A 22,589-nucleotide genomic window follows, 5' to 3' on the forward strand; every position below is an offset into this window, starting at 1 on the left:
AATGTCTAACTGAATAACTATTACAAAGTCCCTCAAAAAGTTATTTCCTTCCTTTCCCTCCAAAACTTCTGAAACCCACCCCAACATTAATGTTATTTAATGTCAATTTAGAAAAGGTATAAATTGGAGAACCATTGGAACAGGAGTGGCCATCAGTATCCCAAGCCTAGCCATCTGAAACGACTTCATCATGACCTTTGCACCAATATAATGTCCATAATGTCCTCCACCAGTGGGGGAGGTGGTGACACAGCAGTAGTCACTGGACTTGTAATCCAGAGACCCAAGCTAATGCTCTGGGGACACAGGTTAACGGCAGCTGGTGGAATCTAAATTCAGTTGATGAACCTTGAATTAAAAAGCTAGTTTCAGTGATGGTGACATGAAACCACCATTGACGTCATAAAAATCCAGAGTTCATAAATTCCCTTTAAGGAAAGAAATCAACGTCCTTACCTGGTCTGGTCCAGAAGTGACTCCAGACCCATAGGTGCCAGTCTTTAGCCAATTCAATTCATTCCACATGATATCAAGAAATGGCTGAGGGCATGAGAAACTGCAAAGGCCCTGACAACATTAGGCAATAGTACCTGGGACTTGTTTTCCAAATCTAGCTGCGTCCTTAGCCAAGCTGTTCCAATACAGCTACAACACTGGCATCCACCCAACAATGTGGAAAATTGCCCAGGTATGTCCTATCCAAAAAAGTCAGGACAATTCCAACCAGGCCAGCAATCCATTCTCTATCATCTGCAAAATCATGGAAGAGGTTGTCCTATCAAGTGGCACTTACTCAGCAACAACCTGCTCACTGACACTAAGTTTGGGTTCTGCCAGGGCCACTCAGCTCCTGACCTCATTGCAGTCTTGGTCAAAACATGGACAGAAGAGCTGAACAGCAGAGGTGAGGCAAGGGTAACCACATCAAGACCACATTTGACCTAATGTGGCATCAAGGAGTCCTAGCAAAACTGGAGTCAATGAGAATCACGGGGAAAACTCTCCACTGGCTGGAGTCATACCCAGCACATGGTTGTAATTATTGAAGGTCAATCATCTCAGTTCCAGGACATCACTGCAGGGGTTCCTCAGGGTAGTGTCTAGGCCCAGCCATCTTCAGCTGCTTCATCAATGATCTTCCCTCCATCATAAAGGTCAGAAGTGGGGGTGTGCATTGATGATTGCACAATGTTCAACATCCTTTGCAACTCCTCAGGTATTGAAGCCTTCCACGAACATACGCAATAAAACCCGGAAAACATTCAGGCTTGGGCTGACAAGTGACAAGTAACATTTGTGCCACAGGAGTGCCAGACAATGACCATCTCTCCTTGGCATTCAATGGCATTATCATCGCTGAATTCCCCCTATCATCATCCTGGGGGTTACCATTGACCAGAAACTGAACTGGACTAACCATATAAATACTGTGGCTACAAGAGCAGGTCAGAGGCTAGGAATTCTGCAGCGAGTAACTGACCTCTTGACTCCCCAAATTCTATCCACCATCTACAAGGCTGAAGCGTAATGGAATACTCACCAGTTGCCTGGGCGAGCGCAGCTCCCACAACACTCAAGAAGCTCAACACCATCAACAAAGCAGCCCACTTGGTTGGCACCACAATCCACCATCTAAATAGTTACTCCCTCCACCACTGGTAGCAGTGCATATCATCTACATGATGCATTGTAGCAATTCACAAAGGTTCCTTCAAAAGCACTTTCCAAACTCAATCTCCCTACCTCCTGGAAGGCAAGGGCAGCAGATGCATGAGAAAACCACCACCTGCATGTTCCCCTCCAAGCCACACACCATACTGACTTGGAACTATATATCACTGTTCCTTCACCATCACTATATCAAAATCCTGGAACTCCCCTCCGAACAGCACTCTGGGTGCACCAACAGCACATGTGAGTGCAGCAGTTCAAGAAAGTGGTTCACCACCACCTTCTCAAGGATAATTAGGGGTGGGCAATAAATGCTGGCCCAGCCAGTGTCACCCAAATCCCATCAAAAAAATAAGAAAAAGGAGTGGGGATATTTGATGATTGCACAGCGTCCAGTTCCACTTGCAACTCCTCAGATAATAATGCAGCATGATAGGACTATGTTCAGGCTTGGGCTTAAGTGGAAAATAACATTCATGCCATACAAGTGCCTGGCAATGATCAGCTCCAACAAGTCTAACCACTGCCCCTTGACAATCAACACTGAATGCCTCACCATTATTATCCACATTGACAGGAAACTTAACTAGCATGGATTCAAAAGGCAGAATTTTCCATGCCCGCTGGCATCAGGCGTGTTTGGCAGCATGAGCAGACAATATGGCGAGATGGCCAAAAGTTGGTTTCACAACATCGTGAAACCAGTTTGCACTCATCCACTCCACCCATTAGGATGCATTTCCCACCATCAGACAACAGGAACATCATTGCAATACATCTGCATATTATAAGACCAGCTTGCCAGAATCAACACCCCCCCAACACAGGATCATCTGAGCACAATCACGCCAACATGTTTCACAACATAAGTGACGTGCACCTGGTGAGCTACACTTCGCTCAGGACTTCTAGGCTTGTTTGCCTACCTTGCTTCAGGCAGCACTCGTGGGCATCTGTGCCAGGCTTCACAGGCAGCACCATAGCACTTTTAGGAGGGGTTCAGGGGCCTGTCCCTGCCACCAGACCGGTCATAAGTCAGGGGTGGCTTCTCAAAGGCTGCAGGGCTCAGGCTTGCTTGGAGAAGGCAGAGAAGTAGCCTCAGGTAAAGGAAGAGGCTTCAGGGAAAGGGCTACACTGTGGAAGGGGGCATCCCAGGGTGTGTCTGGGGGTACATGTTGATCTGTGTAAGTGACCTCAAGATGGTGGGGCTGAGGAGTCTCAGTCTCCAGAGGAGATCAAGCGAGGTGGAGATGTGAGGGTATGTGAGAGAGAATGAGTGGTGATGTCCCTTGAGCCTGCAGTGAGGGAGATGCCAGGGAATGTGTGATGGGCTTGAGTGTGAGAGTTTAGGGTGATGAGATGGCTGCCTTACTCTGGGTACACGGATGAGATCATTCATCATCTATCTGCTTTGGGTAGCCAACCTCTTTCGTGCAGCATTGGCAGTGATGATCAGTGCCATCGCCTATCAAGCCAGAGTGATAATGTAGCTACCATTCCTGCAGCCAGAGCATCCAATATGTGCTTAACGGACACATCACGAAACCTGGGGGCTGCAGTCTTTTTGCCTTTTGGGGCCATGTCTTCTTTACAGCAGTCCTGGGTTGGAAGCACTGAGTGGTGTGCGCGCAGCTGCACTTTAAATGTGGCACCTGGTGCAATGAAGCAGTGAGGTAACAGTGGGCGGGTGAGTCGGAGCCCGCCCGCCATCAAAATGGCGTTTTTCCCAGGAATGCATAATTAATGAGGCAGGATTGGGACAACACGGCATGAAAAGCCACCATTGCGACCGGAGAATAAAATGTCCTTTTTCCCACCCGCTGCCACATTTAGTGCAAATCTGGGACGATCCGCCCAAAGAGTCCAAAAACCATCAGGTCCTGGAGACTTTTCTACCTTCATAAAGACTGCCAGAGGTCAGAGGCTGCGTATCATGTGGCAAATGACTTACCTCCTGACTCCCCCAAAAGCCTTTCCATTATCTACAAGGCACAAGTGAAGAATTTGATAAAATACTGCCCATTGCATGGATAAATGCAGCTCCAAAAGCACTCAAGGAGCTTAGCACTATACAATTCAGAACCTGGACACCACCTTAAACATTCACTCCCTTCACCAGCTTTGTATTGTAGCTTCGTCAACCGCACCTTTACAAACCCACGATGTATACTGCCTGGTAAAACAAGGAACGCAGGCACACAGAACACCATGCCTGCAAATTCCCCTCCAATTCACACACACCACGTTGATTGGGAAATATATTGCCATTCCTTCACTCCCGCAAGGCAAAAATCTTGGAACTCGCTCCCAAACAGCAATATAGGTGTACCTAAGTCATGTGCACTGCAGCATTTCAAGAAAGCAGCTCATTGACATCTTCTCAAAAGCAAATAGAGATGGGAAATAAATGCTAATCTTATCAGTGATGCCCACACCCCATCAACAAATTTTTTTTTAAAAATCCTTATCCACTAGGCTAGTGGCTTCTTCAAAAAATTCAATGAGGCTTGTTAGACATGACTGACCCTTTACAAATCCATACTGGCTTGCTCTGATCAGTTCATATTTGCCCGAATGCCCAGTTGCTCTGATCCTAATCACAAATCACAGAATTGCCCCAGATTTGTACTAAGTGTAGAAGTGGGACGCTGTTTCACCCCAAACCTGACATATTTGTGCATTCCCAGGAAATACGCCACTTCACTGGTCATCACCTCACCGCTTCATCACGCCGGGCACCATATACAAATTCCAGCCGCTCGCACACATCTCAGTGCTTCCAGCCCACGACTACAGCAGGGAATATATCCACGAAAGGCAAAAAGACAACAGCCCCCAGCTTTAATGATATGTCACTGGAATGCCATGAATGTCACCGTGAGTGAGTCCTCAACCCGCTCTGGCCATAGGACAGGCAGCAGCATCACCAATCCACCATGGCAGGCAGTGCCAATGCTGCACTGAAGAGGTTGGCCATCCAATGTAGACAGAGGATGAATGTTCTCATCTGTGCAGAGTATGGTAACCATCTCATCACTCTAAACTCTCATACTCAAGCCCATCACAAATTCACTGGCATGTCACTCTCTGCCAGCTCAAGGGACATCACCATCCATTCTCTCTCACACACCCTCATATGCCCATCTGGCCTCATCTCCTCTGGAGAATGCCTCCTCAGCCCTCACCACCTTGATGCCACTTGCACAGGTCAACATGTGCCCCCACACATGTCCTGGGATACCCTCCTTCCACAGTACAGCCCTCATCCTGCAGCCTTTCCCCTTGCCTGAGGTCACTTCTTCCCCTTCCCCAACAAGTCCTTGCCCTGCAGCCATTGAAAGGCCACCCACATATGGTTGATCTGGTAGGTCGAGCTTACCCGTGATCTCCCCCTAAAAGTGAAGTGGTGCTGTCTGTGAAACCTGGCGCTGATGGCTGACCAGAGCAAGGCAGGCAAACAAACCTTGAAGTCCCAAGTGAAGTGCAGCTCACCAAGTGCACATCACTTATGTGCAGTTGTGAAACACATCGACGAGATGGGGGGGGGGGGGCGGAATGAGTCCAGCAGGGTGGCCAAATGCTGATGTATCGCAATGAGGTTCCTGATGTCTGATGACCGGAAACACAGATGCGCCATCAGTGGGCTGAGCAGATGGTCACAAACTGGTTTCACGCCATCGTGAAACCGATTACAACATATTGTCCGCTCACGCCACCGATCATGGCTGATGCCGGCAGTCAGGGAAAATCCAAGCCTATAGCAACTTCCCCAAAACCAATGCAAATCTAATGGGTCTATAATTCTATAATTTCCTGAGTTATCTGTCCAACACTTTTTTAAAAATAGCGGAATGTCATTGGTAACTTTCCAAACCAGGGGGACAACACTTGGAAGTGAAGTTTTGCAAGTTTAAGACAAAATAATCGCTCAGGTGGAAATTATCAGGTCCTGGAGACTTTTCAAGTCTCATTATTTTCTTTTATAAACTTAGTTTTAGTAAATTCCACCCTTAATTTTATTTGTACTTTTCCCAATTTCTCTGACACTTTACCACCTTCCTCTACTATGAAGACTGATACAAATTAATTAGTTAGGAATGTTTGTTATTGAACAACTAACAAACAACACTGTTGATGTGGTATAAATGGACTTCACAAAGGCATTTAATACAGTGTTATGCAACAGATTTGTGAGCAAAGTTATTGCTCATGGAATAAAGAGACAGTACAAACACAGATATGAAATTGGCTGAGTGACAGGAAACAGAGGGCAGTGGTTAATGGATGTGTTTCAGTCTGGAGGAAGGTTGCAGTGGGGTTCTCCAGAGGTCAGTGTTGGGACCCTTGTTTTTCCTGCTATATGTTAATGACTGAGACCTTGGTGTCCATGTGCAAATTTTGAAATTGTGCCATGACATGAAACTTGGAAACGTTATGAACTGTGAGGAGGGGAACTTTCAAAGGGCATAGACAAGTTGGTGGATGGACAGATGAAGTTCAATGCAGAGAAATGTGAAGTGATTCATTTTGGTAAGAAGAACATGGAGGGATAAAATAAAACAAAGGACACAATTCTAAAGGGGCAGAGGGATCTGGATGTTTATGTGCATAAGTCATTGAAGGTGGCAGCACAAGTTAAAAAAGAGTGGTAATAAAGCATACAGTATCCAATGATTTATTAAGAGGGCCATAGCACACAAGAACAAGGTTAAACTTGTATAAGACACTAGCTAGCCTTAGCTGCAGTCTTGCGTCCAGTTCTGGATGCTATACTATAGAAAGGATGTGAAGGCATTGGGGAGAATGCAGAAAAGATTCACGAGAAAGCTTCCGGGGTGAAGAGCTTCAGGTATGAAGCTAGATTGGAAAAGTTTGGACTGTTTTCCTTGGAGAGAAAAAAGCTGAGATTTGATAGAGATATTCAAAATTACGAGGGATTTGGATAAAGTAGGTAGAGAGAAACTATTCCCACCTAAAGGATCAAGATGAAAGGGTGCATATTTAAACTAATTGGCAAAAGAAGTAAAAGCGATATGAGAAAAAAAGAATTAACACAGTGAGTGGTTAAGGCCTGGGATGGACTGTCCAAGAATGTGGTGGAGACATATTCAATCTAAGCATTCAAAGTGAATTAGACTGTTATCTGAAAAGGAAGAATGTGCAGAGCTATGGGGAGAAGGCGGGGGAATGACAGTGAAATACTCACTTGGAGAACCAGTGCAGACACAATAGGCTGAATGGCCTCCTTCTGCAATGTAACAATTTTGAGATTTTTATTATTTGCTCACCAGATGCGAGTATCGCTGGCTAGGTCAGCATTTATTGCCCATCCCTAATTGTCCTTGAGAAGGTGATGGTGAGCTGCTTTTTTGAATCACTGCAGTCCATGTGGTATTAGGGAACACACAGTGCTGTTAGGGAGGGAGTTCTGGGATTTTGACCCAGTGACAATGAATGAACGACGATATAGTTCCAAGTCAGGAAGGTACGCAGCTTTGGCGGTGGGGGGGGGAAGTGGCGTTCCCATGCATCTGCTATCTTTGCTCTTCCAGGTTGTAGAGATCACAGGCTTTGTAGGTGCTGTTGAAGGAGCCTTGGTGAGTTCCTGCAGTGTATCTGTAAATGGTATACACTGCTGCCACTGTGCATTGGTAGTGGAGGTAGTGAATGCTCAAGGTGCTGGATGGGGTACCAATCAAATGGGTTGCTTTGTCCTGATTGGTGTTGAGCTTGATTGTTGTTGGAGCTGCACTGATCCAGGCAAGTGGAGAGTATTCCATCACACTCCTGGCTTGTCCCTTGTAGATATTGGACAGGCTTTCGGAGTCAGGAGGCAAGTTACTCGTTGCAGGATTCCCAGCCTCCGAACTCCTCTTGTAGCCACAGTATTTATATGGCTAGTCCAGTACAGTTTCTGGTCAATGGTAACTCCCAGGATGTTGATAGTGGGAGATTAATCGATGGTAATGCTATTGAATGTCAAAGGGAGATGGTTAGATTCTCTCCTGTTGGAGATAGTCATAGCATGGATGCAATGAGATCAGGAGCTGACTGGCCCTTACAGAACAGGTTACTGTTGAGTAAGTACCACTTGATAGCGCTCCAAAAGCCCCTCAGTCACTTTGCTAATGATCAAGTGCAGACGGTTGGGGTGGTAATTGGCAGCTTTAAATTTGTCCTGCTTTTTGTGGGCAGGACATACCTGGGCAATTTTCCACATTGCTGGGTAGATGCCAGTTTTGAAGCTGTACTGGAACACTTAGCTAGGATGCAGCTAGTTCTGGAGAACAAGTCTTCAGTACGATTGCCATAATGTTATCAGAGTCCACTGCCTTTGCACTATCCCTTGCCTTCAGTCATTTCTTGATATCACGTGCAGTGAATCAAATATGCTGAAGGTTGGCATCTGTGATGCAGGGGAACTCAGGAGGAGGCAGAGATTGATCATCCAGCTGGCACATCTGGCTGAAGATGGCTGCAAATGCTTCAACCTTGCCTTTGCACTGATGTGCTGCGTTCCCTCTTCATTGAGGATACAGATATTTAAAGGGCCTCCTCCTCCAGTTAGCTGTTTCATTGTCCACCACCATTCACAATTGGATGTGGCAGGACTGCAGAGCTTAGATCTCATCTATTTGTGGGATCGCTTAGCTCTGCCGATCACATGCTGCTACCATGCTTTGTTATGCAAGTAGTCCTGCATTGTAGCTTCACCAGGTTGACATCTTATTTTTAAGTATGCCCAATGCAGCTCCTCGCATGCCCTCCTGCACTTTTCATTGAACCAGGGTTGATCTCCTACCTTGACGATAATGGGGATTACAAGTGTAGTGGGGATGTGCTGGGCCATGAGGTTATAGATTGTGGTTGAATACAATTCTGCTTTTGATGATGGTTCACAGCACATCATGGATGCCCAGTTTCGAGTTGCTAAATCTGTTCAAAATCTATCCCATTTAGCACAGTGGTAGTGCCACACATCATGATGGAGTGTATCCTCATTGTGAAGGTAGGACTGTGTCTCCAAAAGGACTTTGCAGTATATATTTTTTTAAAAACAAAAAAACTGCGGATGCTGGAAATCCAAAACAAAAACAGAATTACCTGGAAAAACTCAGCAGGTCTGGCGGCATCGGCGGAGAAGAAAAGAAAAGAAGAAAAGAAAAGAACTTGCGTTCTGTCGAAGGGTCATGAGGACTCGAAACGTCAACTCTTTTCTTCTCCGCCGATGCTGCCAGACCTGCTGAGTTTTTCCAGGTAATTCTGTTTTTGTTTTATATTTTTTTAAATTCATTTACAGGATGTGGGCTTTGCTGGATGGGACAGCATTTATTACTCATTTCTAGTGGACGTATGCATCTGTGACAGGTAGATTAGTGAGGAATGAGGTTATGTACATTTTCTCCTCTTGCTGGTTCCCTCACTACCTACCACAGACCCAGTCTAGCAGCTGTGTCCTTTAGGACTTGGCCAGCTCAATCAGTAGTAGCGCTACTGAGTCAATCTTGATGATGGACATTGAAGTCCCCTGCCCATTTCCACCCTCAGTGCTTCTTCCAACTGATGCTCAATATGAAAGGGTACTGATTCATCAACTGAGAGGGGGTGGTAAGTGGTAATCAACAGCAGGTTTCCTTGTTCACATTTGACCTGAGGTCATGAGAATTCATGTGATCTGGAGTCAATGCTGAGGACTCCCAGGGCAACTCCCACCTGCTGATATGCCACTGTGCTGGTGGAGCAGGACATACCCAAGCATGAAGATGGTGTCTAGGACCCTGTAAGATATGGTTCCGTGAGTAAGTCAACATCAGGCTCTCGGCAGCTCTCCCATTTTTGGCACAAGCCCCCAGGTGTTAGTAAGGAGGGCTTTGCATAGGAACATAAAAAATAGGAGCAGAGGTAGGCCATTCAGCCCTTTGAGCCTACTCCACCATTCAACAAGATCATGGCTGATCTTCTATTTCAACACCATTTTCCTGCACTAACCCCATATCCCTTGAATTTTTAAAAATATGTACAAATCCATCAATCTCAATCTTGAACATACTCAATAACTGAACTTCCACAGCCCTCTAGGGCAGAGGATTCCAAAGATTCACCACCCTCTGTGTGAAAAAGTTCCTCACCTCAGTCCCAAATGGCTTGCCCCTTATTTTGAGATTGTCCCCTCTGGTTCTCAACTCTCCCCCCAACTCAACCCCCCAACCAGGCCTGGCAAAAAATAATTCCTGTAAGATTTTAAACAATCGCACCCAAAGTGGGGCTCACACCCATGAGCCTGAGATTGAGACCCTATTGCTTTACCGACTTAGCTAGCCAGGCATTCGATTGTAGGGTTGACAGGGCTGGGTTTCCCACTGTTGGTTCCAGTGCCTAGGTCAATGCCAGGTGGTCCAACCAATTTCATTCATTTTAGACTTTGTGGCAGTTTGATACAACTGAGGGGCTTGCTAATCCATTTCAGAGGGCATTTACCAGTCAACCACATTGCTACGGTTCTGGACTCACATGTAGGCCAGACTGAGTGAGGATGGCAGATTTTCTTCCCAAAAGGATATTATTGAACCAAATGAGTTTTTACGACAATCAACAATGGTTTCACGGTCACTATTACTGAGATTAATTCCAGATTTATTAATTGAATTTAAATTCCACCAGCTGCCATTGTGTCATTTGAACCTGTGTGCCCAGAGCAACAGTTACTAGTCCAGTGACATTACCACTGCACCACCGCCTCTCCCTACATTGTGATTCTGGAAAGGTGTGCGTAAATGCAAGTTACGATGTCCCCAGTCTTTGTGTCATACATAATGATATAGACAAACTTGGAAGTATGGTATTATGTTATTTAACTCATTAGTGCATAACTAATTTAATTCATAGTGCATAGTTGAGGCCAGGTCCTACTGGGCCACCACTAGCCACTTACTCGCAATTGGAGTACATCTTTTTTCTACCACCTAACCATCTTCTAAGACAGTCAATAGTTTGCCTTCAATTCCATGGACTTGAGCTTTAACTAACTGCGTAACACCTTATCGAATGCCTTCTGGAAGACTACGTAAATTATGTCCGGAGGGTCTCCTTTATCTACCATGTTAGTGATGTCCTCGAAAAAATTCAAATAAGTTTGCTAAATATGACTTACCTTTGGCAAATTCATTCTGACTCTCTCTGATCCATTGATTTTTGTAGTTAAAAAGCCATAAATGATCCTGAGTTTTTCAAATAAAGATACAGAGTACAAAAATGCGAAAAGTTATAATAAACCATGATAAACCATTGTTCAGTCTCAACTGGAGCAGTGTGCTAATTTTGGGTACCCCACTTTAGGAAGGACATAAAGGTTTTAGAGGGGGTTTAGAAACTATTCACCAGAATGGCTCCGAGGATTAGACACTTCAATTACGGGGGTAGGTTAGCAAAGCTGAGGTTGTTCTCCTTAGATTGTTGACAGGGGATCATGAAGGCCTCAACAGAGTAGATAGGGAGAAACTGTTCCCATTAGCTGAAGTGTTCAAAACCAGAGGACACCAATTTAAATTGATCGGTAGAAGAACCAGAGGCAACATGAGGAAAAACTTCTTTGCGCAGCCAGTGGTTTGAATCTGGAACGCACTGCCCGAGGATGAGGACGAGGCAGATTCAAATCGAGGCTTTAAAAAGGGAATTGGATAATTACCTAAAAAGAAAAAAATTGCAGAGCTATGGGGAAGAGGAAGGGAAGAGGTGGCAAGCTGAGTATTTCTTAGGGAGATCAGGCGTGGACACAATGGGCAAAAGAGTTTTCTTCTGTGCTGTTACCATCTATGATCCTATGTTCTCAGTGCTTAGTCACTTTGTTCTTAATTATAGATGCAAACAACTTTCATACAACAGGTATTAGACTATCAGGTCTAGAATTTCCTGCTTTTTTTTTCTTCCCTCTCTCTCCTTTCCTAAATAATGGAGTTGCATTTACAATTTCCCAATCTAAAAAGACATCTCTAAATAATAAATTACTATTTACTTATTTAACAATTTATTTTAATGAACCAACTTACCAATTTTAAATGTGCTTCGTAAATTAAACACAACTTGCCTGGGTTTCGCAGCTCCTCATGCTACACTATGATGTCATTTTTTTGGATTTATCTTGCTTTCATTTTACTATTGATCTGCTACAATTTCTCTATTCTCACAATAATCAGAGAATCATAAAATGGTTACAGCACAGGAAGCCATTCACCCCATCATGTTTGTGCTGGCTTTCTGCAAATCACCTAGTGTTACTGCCCCACCTTTCCTCCATAGCATGGCAACTTGTTTTTTTATTCATTCACTGGATATGGGCTTCACTGCCTGGGCTAGCATTTGTTGCCCATCCCTAGTTGCCCTTAAGGTGGTGGTGAGCTGCCTTCTTGAACTGCTGCAGTCCCTGTGGTGTAGGTGCACCCACAGTGCTGTTAGGAAGGGAGCTCCAGGATTTTGACCCAGAGACGGCGAAGGAACTTTTCCCTCTCGAGATAATGATTCCAATCCCTTTTGAAAGCAACAATTGAATCTGCTGCCACCACACTCAAATCCATATCAGATCCTAACCACTCACTGTGCAAAAAAAGGTTTCTCCTCATGCCATCGTTGCTTCTCTTGCCAATCACCTTAAATCTCTAGTTCTTGATCTTTCCAGCAAGGGGAAATTTTTTCTCTATATGTACCGAGTTTTGACCCGTCATGATTTTGAACACCTCTGTCAGATCTTTTAATCTCTTCTCCAAGGAGAAGTGTTCAAGTTTCTCCAAGCAATCTAAGTAACTAAAGTTCTTCGTCTCTAGAACCATTATCATAAATCTTTGCTGCACCCTCTGCAATACCTTCACATCCTTCCTAAAACGTGGCATCCAAAACTGGACACAACTCCAGTTGTGGTCGAGCCAGTGTCTTACACAGGTATACTGTAATTTTGTTGCTATTGGACTCTCTACCCCCTAATTATAAATCCCAGGTTCCCATATATTTTTGCATGCGTTTTCTCAACCTGTCCAGCCTCCTTCCAAGAGTATGGTTACAGTCAGCTTTATTTATTGAGGCCTACTATGGCCAGAACCCAACCTGTAATTGACCTAACCTATGCCTCACGGATGTGACTATAATTAAAGGAACCTGTGAGAATAAGAATAAATATTGTCAAAAGGGTAGCCGAAATGCAGACCATGGCACCTCAAAGCAATAAGCTTTCCAAAGAGGGGAGTAGGTGGGTGGGTTTTGGTTTGTCTCATTGAAAAATTATCATGGCAGCAAGTGCTGAATGGCGATGACAATACAAATAAAACAAGTAACCATAATTCATGACATAGTTATAGACAATCATTAAAATAAAAGTAAATAATAAATGGATTGCACAATTATGATCATTTTAACAAATAATTTACCATCTGTTGCAAAATACAGGTCTCCTTAATTTACAGAATAGAAATGAAAGACACTCTGCATTTTGTTAAAGCCCAATGATTGAGAATTTAATTATGAGTTTTAGAAAGTAGGGGATTGGGCTGTCTCATGTTCTATTCATTCTATATCTTATTTGTGGAATGGTGTCTTTCTTCCTTAATTGCATCACACATTTACTTCAGTTGTGGCAATGGGAAGTGGGATTCAAATCTAACAAAGTCCAGGCAGGGCTTTGTCCACCTTTAGGCAAGAGAACACATTGAGTTGTTTGATATGTCAATGGCGCTTTGGTACACATTACCAAGGATCAGTTTCATTGTTTATTTCAGAATACTTTTGAGCTTGTTCACATGCTCTTTGGTGAGTCCAGCATTCCAAATAGGCGCTGCGTTTTAACAATAGGTCTTATTGAATTACTAAAGGCAGAGAATAGATCCAGTTTGAGATAAATTGTGATGCTTGAGAAGGCTTGGCATATGACATACCATTTGCTCTCTTAAGCATTTCAGGCACTTGGTAATCCCATTTGAAATCATTTAGATTGTAGATTCCTAATAGTCTAATTCACACTTGTCACACAATTTCAGTATTGCTTAAGTTGATGAGAGGGTGGTCAGTCTCATGATTCACCATTGCCCATTCACTCAGAGAAGCGATTCCTCCTTACATGTGAGATGTGTTGTCTTGATTACAATACTCCAAGAGGGTCAGTTTATTCGCATATTTATAGCAATGAACAGGCGTGGTGGTAATGGAGACATTGTTTATGATGACTAAAAACACAAGAATTTGGTTCCTTGTGGGACTTTGGCATTTACCGTTATCCAACTTCCAACTGGAAGGTACTCAATTCATATCAAACACATTTGTTGTCCACTGTTGAGAAAGTCCAAGAGCCAGTCTACACATGACAGGCTCACTCCTAATTGAAGGAGAAAGCTGATTGTGATACTGTGATCGACACAGTCAAAAGCTTTACTAAAATCAGTTAGTTGATGATATTTTCTGTTTGTCAGTGTTAAGATACAGCTGACTGAGGAGATCCATGAGACAATGGACTGTGGTTAATCCCGTTCTATTAACAAACCGCTGATACTCTAAATGCTTCATCATATCACTCATCGTCCACTTAACAATAAAGGGCCAGGAGGAGGGGAACTGTAAAGTGGTAGTCATGATAATTTGAGCATCTTAGTGTTTTAATAAAAGGATTGTTTTTCTTCTCAATCTTACTGTAGCAGTCAACTGTTTGGTGTTTGTTTGTGTATGCCTATTGACTCTTCTCTGCATGCTATTAGTCAAGCCAGTGTGTGGTTACAGAGAAACAGGAACTAAAAGTAAGCTGGAAGCTCGTGCTGTAGATATTTTAAAAGCATTGAAAATAAAGCTCCTTTGTGTCATCTCTCCATATCTCCGAGGCTTAAAACACAACTAGAGGTGAGGTTGATGGAGAAAAGTTTAAATTTAGTGGCTCCATGGAATTTATAGCACAGAACCGGGTCATTTGGCCTACCTCATTTATGTTGGTGTTTATATTTCACACAAGGCTCATCCCACCCTTATTGATCACAGTCAGGGTAACCTTCTTTCTTCCTCATGCATTTAACAACTTCCTTGAATGTATCTATCCTAGAATCATTGAATGGTTACAGCATAGAAGGAGGCCATTTAATACATTGTCTTTGTGTCCACTCTCTGCAACAACAACTCAGCTAGATCCACTCCTCGGCCTTTACCCTGTTGCCCATTAAAATCTTCTCTCTTCATTTAATTATCCAGTTCCCTTTTGAAAACCACAATGGAATCTGGCTCCACCACATGTTCAGGCAGTGCATTCAAGACCCAAACCACTTGTTACATAGAGGTCTTTCCTCATGTCGCCTCCGGTTCTTTTGTTAATCATCTTAGGGTTCGCAACCTTCTGCTGATGGGAACAGTTTCTCCCCATTTACGCTCTCCAAACTCATGATTTTGAACATATTTAACAAATCTCAGCCTTCTCTTCTCCGACAAGAACAGCCCCAGCTTCGCCAATCTATCCAAGTGACTGAAGTTTTCATCCTCTGAACCATTCTCATAAATCTTTTCTGCATCCTTTCTAAAACCTTCACATTCTTCAGTTGAGGCTGAACCAGTGTTTAATGAAGGACACAACTTACTTGCTTTTGTATTCTGTGGCCCGATGTATGAGATGCAAGATTCAGTATAATTTATTAACTGCTTTCTCAATCTGTCCTGCCACCTTCAATGATTTATGCACATATATACCCAGGTCCCTCTGATCCCGCATTTCCTTCAAATATGTACCCTTTATTTTATGTCACCTCTCCTCGTTCTCCTGATCAAAATGTATCACTTCACATTTCTCTACATTAAATTTCATCTGCCATGTGTCTGCCCATTCCACCAGCATGTCTATATCCTTTTGAATTCTAACACTATCCTCCTCACAGTTCACAATACTTCCAAGTATTGCATCATCTTCAAATTCTGACATTTTGCCCTGTACACCCAGGTCAAGGTTATAAATATAAATCAAGATAAGCAGTGATCCCTCCATACATATACCATTCCCCAGTCAGAAGTAACCAAAGTCTTCTGTAATTCATGTTTTTAATAGGATTGAATTAAATAATTAAACTGTCGCATAATGAAATTCTGCCCATGCTAAAGACTTATGTTTCTAAATACCACATAGTTCGAAATAAATTGCCTACTGGCACTGATATTTTTCACTTAAAAAGCATAGTTTTAGTAACGTTTGGGGGCTAAAATGGTTAATACAATTGAATGCAATGTAACAGGAGATTGAGAAATGATATGGCCAACACATTTTCTTAGAGCTCCTGCACCTCAAAACCTCCCACCATACCACTGGTCCCAATGAAGTTATTGATGCAACCTGATTTAACATGAAGTTAATGGGATGGCCACATTGTCTGCAATACTATGGGAGGAGACCCATGCAAAATTAGCGTTCATTTAGTGAGGATTCCTTGTGAGCCAGGTGGAGCACAAGTGCTTCCTGCAAGGAGTCCTCAAGCCTCCCAAGACTTGCTGCTCCCTCTACGGATTAGCATGAGTGCCAAAGCCCTTATCCAGTGCTAGAATTATCCAGAGGCCCATTCCTTTGGGACCCCAGACTCCTAAAACTCCTAAATCAATTTTCAACTCCTGCCCACTGACCCTGATGTCAGTCCCAATGGTTTTGGATGGGTTGTAGTGTCAGAATATTCAAATGCGGCCCAGAAGTTAAAGTGGCCCAGTCTTGCTCTGGAGCTCCCTATGGGGATTCCCCTCAATTAAAAACAAATTGAGCCATGGTGTGAACCCAATCAGAATGACATTACAAGAACATTCTTTTAACTTCACAATTGCCAGGAACTTGTGTTTCCCATCTTAACCTGATGACACAAATCTGGAAGCTCTGCAGTTCTGCCACGTCCAGTTGTGAATGGTGGTGGACAATTAAACAACTCACTGGAGGAGGCAACTCCACAAATATCCCCATCCTCAGTGATGGGGGAACCCCGCACGTCAGTGCAAAACATAAAGCTGAAGCATTTGCTACAATCTTCACCCAGAAGTGTCGAGTGGATGATCCATCTCAGCCTCCTCCAGAGGTCCCCAGCATCGCAGATCCCAGTTCTTCAGCCAATTTGATTCACTCCACGTGATATCAAGAAACTGCTGAAGTTGCTGGATAGTGCAAAGGCTATGGGGCATGATAATATTCTGGCAATAGTACTGAAGACTTGTATTCCAGAACTTGTCGCACCCCTAGCCAAGCTGTGCCAGTTCAGCTACAACACTGGCATCTACCCAGCTATGTAAAATTGTCCAGGTATGTCCTGTACACAAAAAGGACAAATCTAACCTAGCCAATTATCGCCCCATCAGTCTACTCTCGATCATCAGTAAAGTATTGGAAAGGGTCACCAACAGTGCTATCAGGCTTAGCAATAACATGCTCACTGACACCCAGTTTGCGTTCTGCCCAGGCATCTCAGTTCCTGGCCTCATTACAGCCTTGGTTCAAACATGGACAAAAGAGCAGAACTCCCGAGGTGAGGTGAGAGTGACGGCCCTTGACATCAAGGCTGCATTTGACTGAGTGTGGCATCAAGGAGCCCTAGCAAAACTGGAATCAATGGGAATCAGGAGGGAAAACTCTCCACTGGTTGGAGTCATACCTAACACAAAGGAAGATAGTTTGCTTCTTGGAGATCAAACATCTGAGATCAGGACATCACTGCAGGAGCTCCTCAAGGCAGCATCCTCAGCCCAACCATCTTCAGCTGCTTCATCAATATCTTCCTGCCATCATAAGATCAGAAATGGAGATGTTCACTGATGAATGCACATATTTAGTACAATTCGTGACTCCTCAGATACTGAAGCAGTCCATGTCTAAATGCAGCAAGACCTGGACAATATCCAGGCTTGGGCTGACAAGTGACAAGTAACATTCACACCACACGAGTGCCAGGTAATGACCACCTCCAACAAGAGAGAATCTAACCATCGCCCCTTGACATTCAATGTCATTACCATCACTGAATCCCCCTCTATCAACATCCTGAAGGCTACCATTGACCAGAAACTGAATTGGACTAGCCATATAAATACTGTGGCTACAAGAGGTCAGGCTAGGAACCCTGTGGTAAGTAACTCACCTCCTGACTCCCCATCTACGAGAAACAAGTCAGGAGTGTAAAGGATTGTTGCCTGGGTGAGTGCAGCTCCCACAACACTTAAGAAGCTTGACACCATGCAGGACAAAGCAGCGCACTTGATTGGCACCCCATCCACAACTATTCACTCCCTCTACCACCGATGCACAGTGGCAGCAGTTTGTATCATCTACAAGACAAACTCACCAAGGCTCCTCAGACAGCACCTTCCAAACCCACTACCGCTGCCATCTAGAAGGACAAGGGCAGCTGATAATGGCAACACCATCACCTGGAAGCTCCCCTCCAAGTCACTCACCATCCTGACTTGGAAATATATCACCAGTCCTGCACTGTTGTGGGGTCAAAATCCTGAAACTCCCCCTAACAGCACTGTGGGTGTTCTTACACCACATGGACTACAGCTACCACATGGCACTTTGCTGCCACTTTCTCAAAGGCAATTTGGGACAGGCCCAGCCAGTGACACCCACATCCTGTCAATGAATAAGAAAAACACAACCATTCAAGAGCAGAAGCACCACCACTGTGTATTTTAATGCTACTGCCCATCTGTTTGCTTAAAAAAGTTTCAAGAAACAAAGTTCTCTGGAAATACTGGCACCCTTGATGTTTTGGATTGCCATCAAATTAAGCAGCCGTTTCTGCTTAAAATGTAATAGCAACAGTACAGAGCTCTTCAGAAAATAAACTACATATGTTGTAAACAGAATTTTCCTTCCAGATTTTAGTTAGCAAAATCTTAGCGCTCACAAGAGCAACATATTTTTAACACTCCATAGCCTTGTCACTCCTAGCCTATAGCACTCAGACTTCTGTTGCTGCATGTGATCTCTGCTGTACTGACTCGGGCCTCCTTTGCTTCCCCACCTTCCCCCAGTAGAGCGTTTAGTCTCAGTCCCACATTCCTCTCTCCCATCAACCCCTTCACGTTATTGCCTCCTTCCCATAACCGATCGCCACCACTCCCGTCGCCATAACTTGCCAGCTGCTGTTCACTATCCAATGATTTGTGTACTTTAGGAAATGTTATAACAGTTCAAGTTTAGGTTTAATAATTATTTACAATTATTTTGTAACTCTTTCGAGTACAAACCCGTTTCCATCTGTTTCAGATGAAATTACATTGTTTCATAGTTTGCTACTGTGGGATTTGAACTCTTGATCTAGGGGTTACAAACCCAGCACTACTTGGCTATTTAAGCCAAGCTTTTATAACAGTTCAAGTTGTCGGGGTTAGTGTCATTCATTAAATACGTAGCTGGATTACTACCGTGGGATGCGTCAAACAACAAGCGTCAGGCGGAAAGTAGAGTTCCGAGTTCATCCGAAATTCTTCAGCGCCAATCAAAACTAACTAATCAATTCCTGCTGCCAGAAACCTGCACCTCTGTTGCCAAATGTGTATAAAATCTTGAATAGCTACAACTTCCTTCTAACTTGAGGTGGTAATTCTGCACCTTAGCATTCCTATTATGGCAGCAGCCTGTACTGTACTTCCACTTAGCGTTTGTTACTCAAGGCACTTATGTGAATCACTCTTAAGTTTTAAATATTTGTTCAGGGAAACATCGAGTGGGAGGGGACCAGGGCAACTGGCGCAAAAGTCGTTCACACCTGCCAGATAAAATAGTTTAAACGTGATTCATCGGTTCTTAAAGGATTTACAGCAAATCATACAATGGCTATGCCACAGTAGTAGTAACTGAAGTCTGAATTTTTGTTGCATTCTCATTTTCCAATTATTTCAAAATTTCGACATGTACTGACATTAAGGGGAAAAGTGGTGCAAAAACAATTAAACAAATCTTAGTTTTCAAAAAAGCACCGAATAGACTGTGAAGTATCTACTTACTGTCTCCTTGAAGTTGTTCTCATCGGATTTGTGCAGAGTCTCGGAGTTAGTGCTCAGGCTCCAGGTGATGTTGTTATGTCCAACAGGGGTGCTATCTACTCTGATCAGTCTGTGTTTTGGCGAGGTATATTTGGAGCTGGGCGAGGAGCCCGCTTTCCTCTCGCTGCAGCTCCTGTACAAGAGCGGGTTCGCGTGTATCATGAGCCGTTTCTCGGCGCTTTTGTCGTCCTCTGGGTGCTCCTGACACATGGCTCTCAGCCGGCGGAGGCTTGAGCCCGGCCCATTGTTGTAAGGATCTTCAAAGTCCTTTTCTTTTTGCAGCCGGTAGGCTCTCATTAAATCGCTCTCCTGACAGGCCGACTCGCTGTTCGGTTTCTTCTTGCTGTAGTCCGGTTTGGGTGGCTGGGGGGGATTCCTTGTCTTGTGATTCCACAAATTGAAGTACTCTCTCAGCCACTTCGCCATCTTCACTACTTTAAAAGTCCCTGGTGACTTTATCCGTGGAACAAACCTTCCTTCTCCAGTCCTGGCAGCTGCTGTCCTGCCAGACAGTCCCGGGGCCTTTCACTCACTCATTGCCCAACTTTACCGCTGTGCGCCCTCCACCGGGCCACTCTGCTCTGCTGCCCTGCACCACCACGCCCCCCGTACGGTTCCTTTCCCCTCTCTCCCCAGGTGCGAATCGGCTGAGATTTTCTCTCATTTCCTGTCGTCACCCAATCAGCGCCGAGGCTGCCTGTTCAGGTAAAGGGTGGGGCGGCTGTCCTGTCCGCACTCAGACTGGCTGCGGAGGGCGATTTTAACTCACTCACAAGTTCACATAATAATAATTTGCTATGTTGTTTGCAGCGATACTTAGAAGTGTAGGTGAATCATGATGCGAGGCGGATGAACGAATGAATCATATCGGACTATTTTGTCCGAATAACTGTAACATTTTCTTCCATTGCGGGAGGTAAACTTTGATCCAAATCTTCCTGTGTCCAGATGTTCACAGACCGGACTAACAATGGAAGATCCCGTGTTAGTCCTGACGCGTGGACATACTTAGGCATTGCCGATGGGCTGATTCCCTTCTGCCTGTGATCCTGCGTGAATATCTCTGACCCTGAATTCAAGGTGGAAACTTGGGCGAGGTGCACGCAACTTACCAGGAAAATGTTAGTCAGTTTAAAACCTGATCTAACAGCTGGGTAACTCGACAACTGAAACCTCCATCACAACCCCCAACTACCATCCAAACCAACCCAACTACCACCCAAACTAACCCACACTCCCCAACCAGACCCAACTATCCCCCCCACCGGACTGCCCCCAACCTGACTTGACTAAACCCCCAATCACTCCACTAACCCCCAACCAACCAACTAACCACTGACAACCCTTGACCCAACTCGACTAATCCCCCAATCAACCAACTACCCCCAACTTGACTACCCACCTCACCCACCCACATGACTACCCACTCACTCACTAACCCACTCACCCAACTACCCACCTCACCCACCCATTCACTCATCCATTCACTAACCCACACTCATTCATTTAAAGACCAGACCTTTAAATATTTACCAGGTACATCCCCCTTAAAAAGGGGACATGCCCTATAAGACCATAAGATGTAGGAGCAGAAGCAGGCCATTCAGCCCATCGAGTCTGCTCTGCCATCCAATGAGATCATGGCTGATCTGATAATCCTCAACTCCACTTTCCTGCCTTTTCCCCATAACCCTCGATCCCCTTACTGATTAAAAATCTGTCTTATCTCAGCCATGAATATGCTTAACAACCCAGCCTCTACAGCCCTCTGCAGTAAAGAATTCCACACATTAACTACCCTCTGAGGGAAGAAATTCCTCCTCATCTCTGTTTTAAACGGGTGCCCTCTTACCCTGAGATTATGCCCTCTGGTCCCAGACTCTCCCACAAGGGAAAACAACCTCTCAGCATCTACCCTGTCAAGCTCCCCCTGAGAATCTTATATGTTTCAATAAGATCACCTCTCATTCTTCTAAACTCCAATGGTACAGGCCCAACCTCTCCTCATAAGAAAATCCCTCCATACCTGGGATCAACCTAGTGAACCTTTGCTGGACTGCCTCCAATGCCAGTATATCTTTCCTTAGACAAGGGGACCAAAACTGTTCAATAGGTGCCTAGTATAGTCTTAGCAAGACTTCCCTATTTTTATACTCCATTCCCTTTGAAATAAAGGCCAACATTCTATTTGCCTCCCCTATTAACTGCTGAACTTGTATGCTAGCTTTTTGGGATTCATGTACGAGAACCCCCCCAATCCCTCTGTGCTGCAGCTTTCTTCAATCTTTCTCCATTTAAATAATATTCAGCTCCTCTATTCTTCCTGCCAAACCTCACTTTCCTGCATTTTATTCCATCTGCCACATGTTTGCCCATTCACTTAACCTGTCTATATCCCTCTATACACTCTTTGTGTCATTCTCATCACTTGCCTTTCCACCTATTTTTGCGTCATCCGCAAACTTGGCGATAGTACATTCATTTCCCTCATCCAAGTCATTAATATATATTGTAAATAATTGTGGCCCCAGCACTGATTCCTGTGGCACTCCACCAGTTACAGGTTCCCATCCTAAAAATGCGCCCCCCCCCCCCCCTTATCCCAACTCTCTGTTGTCTATTAGTCAGCCAATCCTCTATCCATGCTAATATACTACCCCCAACACCATGGGCTCTTATGTTATTAAGTAGCCTTATGTGTGTTACCTTATCAAACGCTTTTTGGAAATCCAAATATATTACATCTACTGGTTCCCCTTTATCTATCCTGCTTGTTACCTTTTCAAAGAATTCTAATAAGCTTGTCAAGCATGTTTCCCTTTCATGAAGCCATGCTGACTCTGCTTGATTAGATTATGCATTTCTAAATGCTCTGCTATTGCATCCTTTATAATAGA

General features: G+C 44.2%; 1 protein-coding gene across 1 annotated transcript in view; it reads right to left on the bottom strand.

Annotated features, from left to right (window-relative positions):
* Positions 1-20,337, bottom strand: part of LOC121276856 (SH2 domain-containing adapter protein B-like) — a 414,259-nt gene extending 393,922 nt beyond the window's left edge. Inside the window, exon 1 of the mRNA XM_041185426.1 lies at positions 19,654-20,337. Within this exon, the coding sequence (XP_041041360.1) occupies positions 19,654-20,118 (465 nt within the window). The 5' untranslated portion in view covers positions 20,119-20,337. The remainder of the gene's footprint in view (positions 1-19,653) is intronic.
* Positions 20,338-22,589: the final 2,252 nt, after the last annotated feature.

Source organism: Carcharodon carcharias, chromosome 4, assembly GCF_017639515.1.
Source record: "Carcharodon carcharias isolate sCarCar2 chromosome 4, sCarCar2.pri, whole genome shotgun sequence".
Taxonomy (NCBI): Eukaryota; Metazoa; Chordata; class Chondrichthyes; order Lamniformes; family Lamnidae; genus Carcharodon; species Carcharodon carcharias.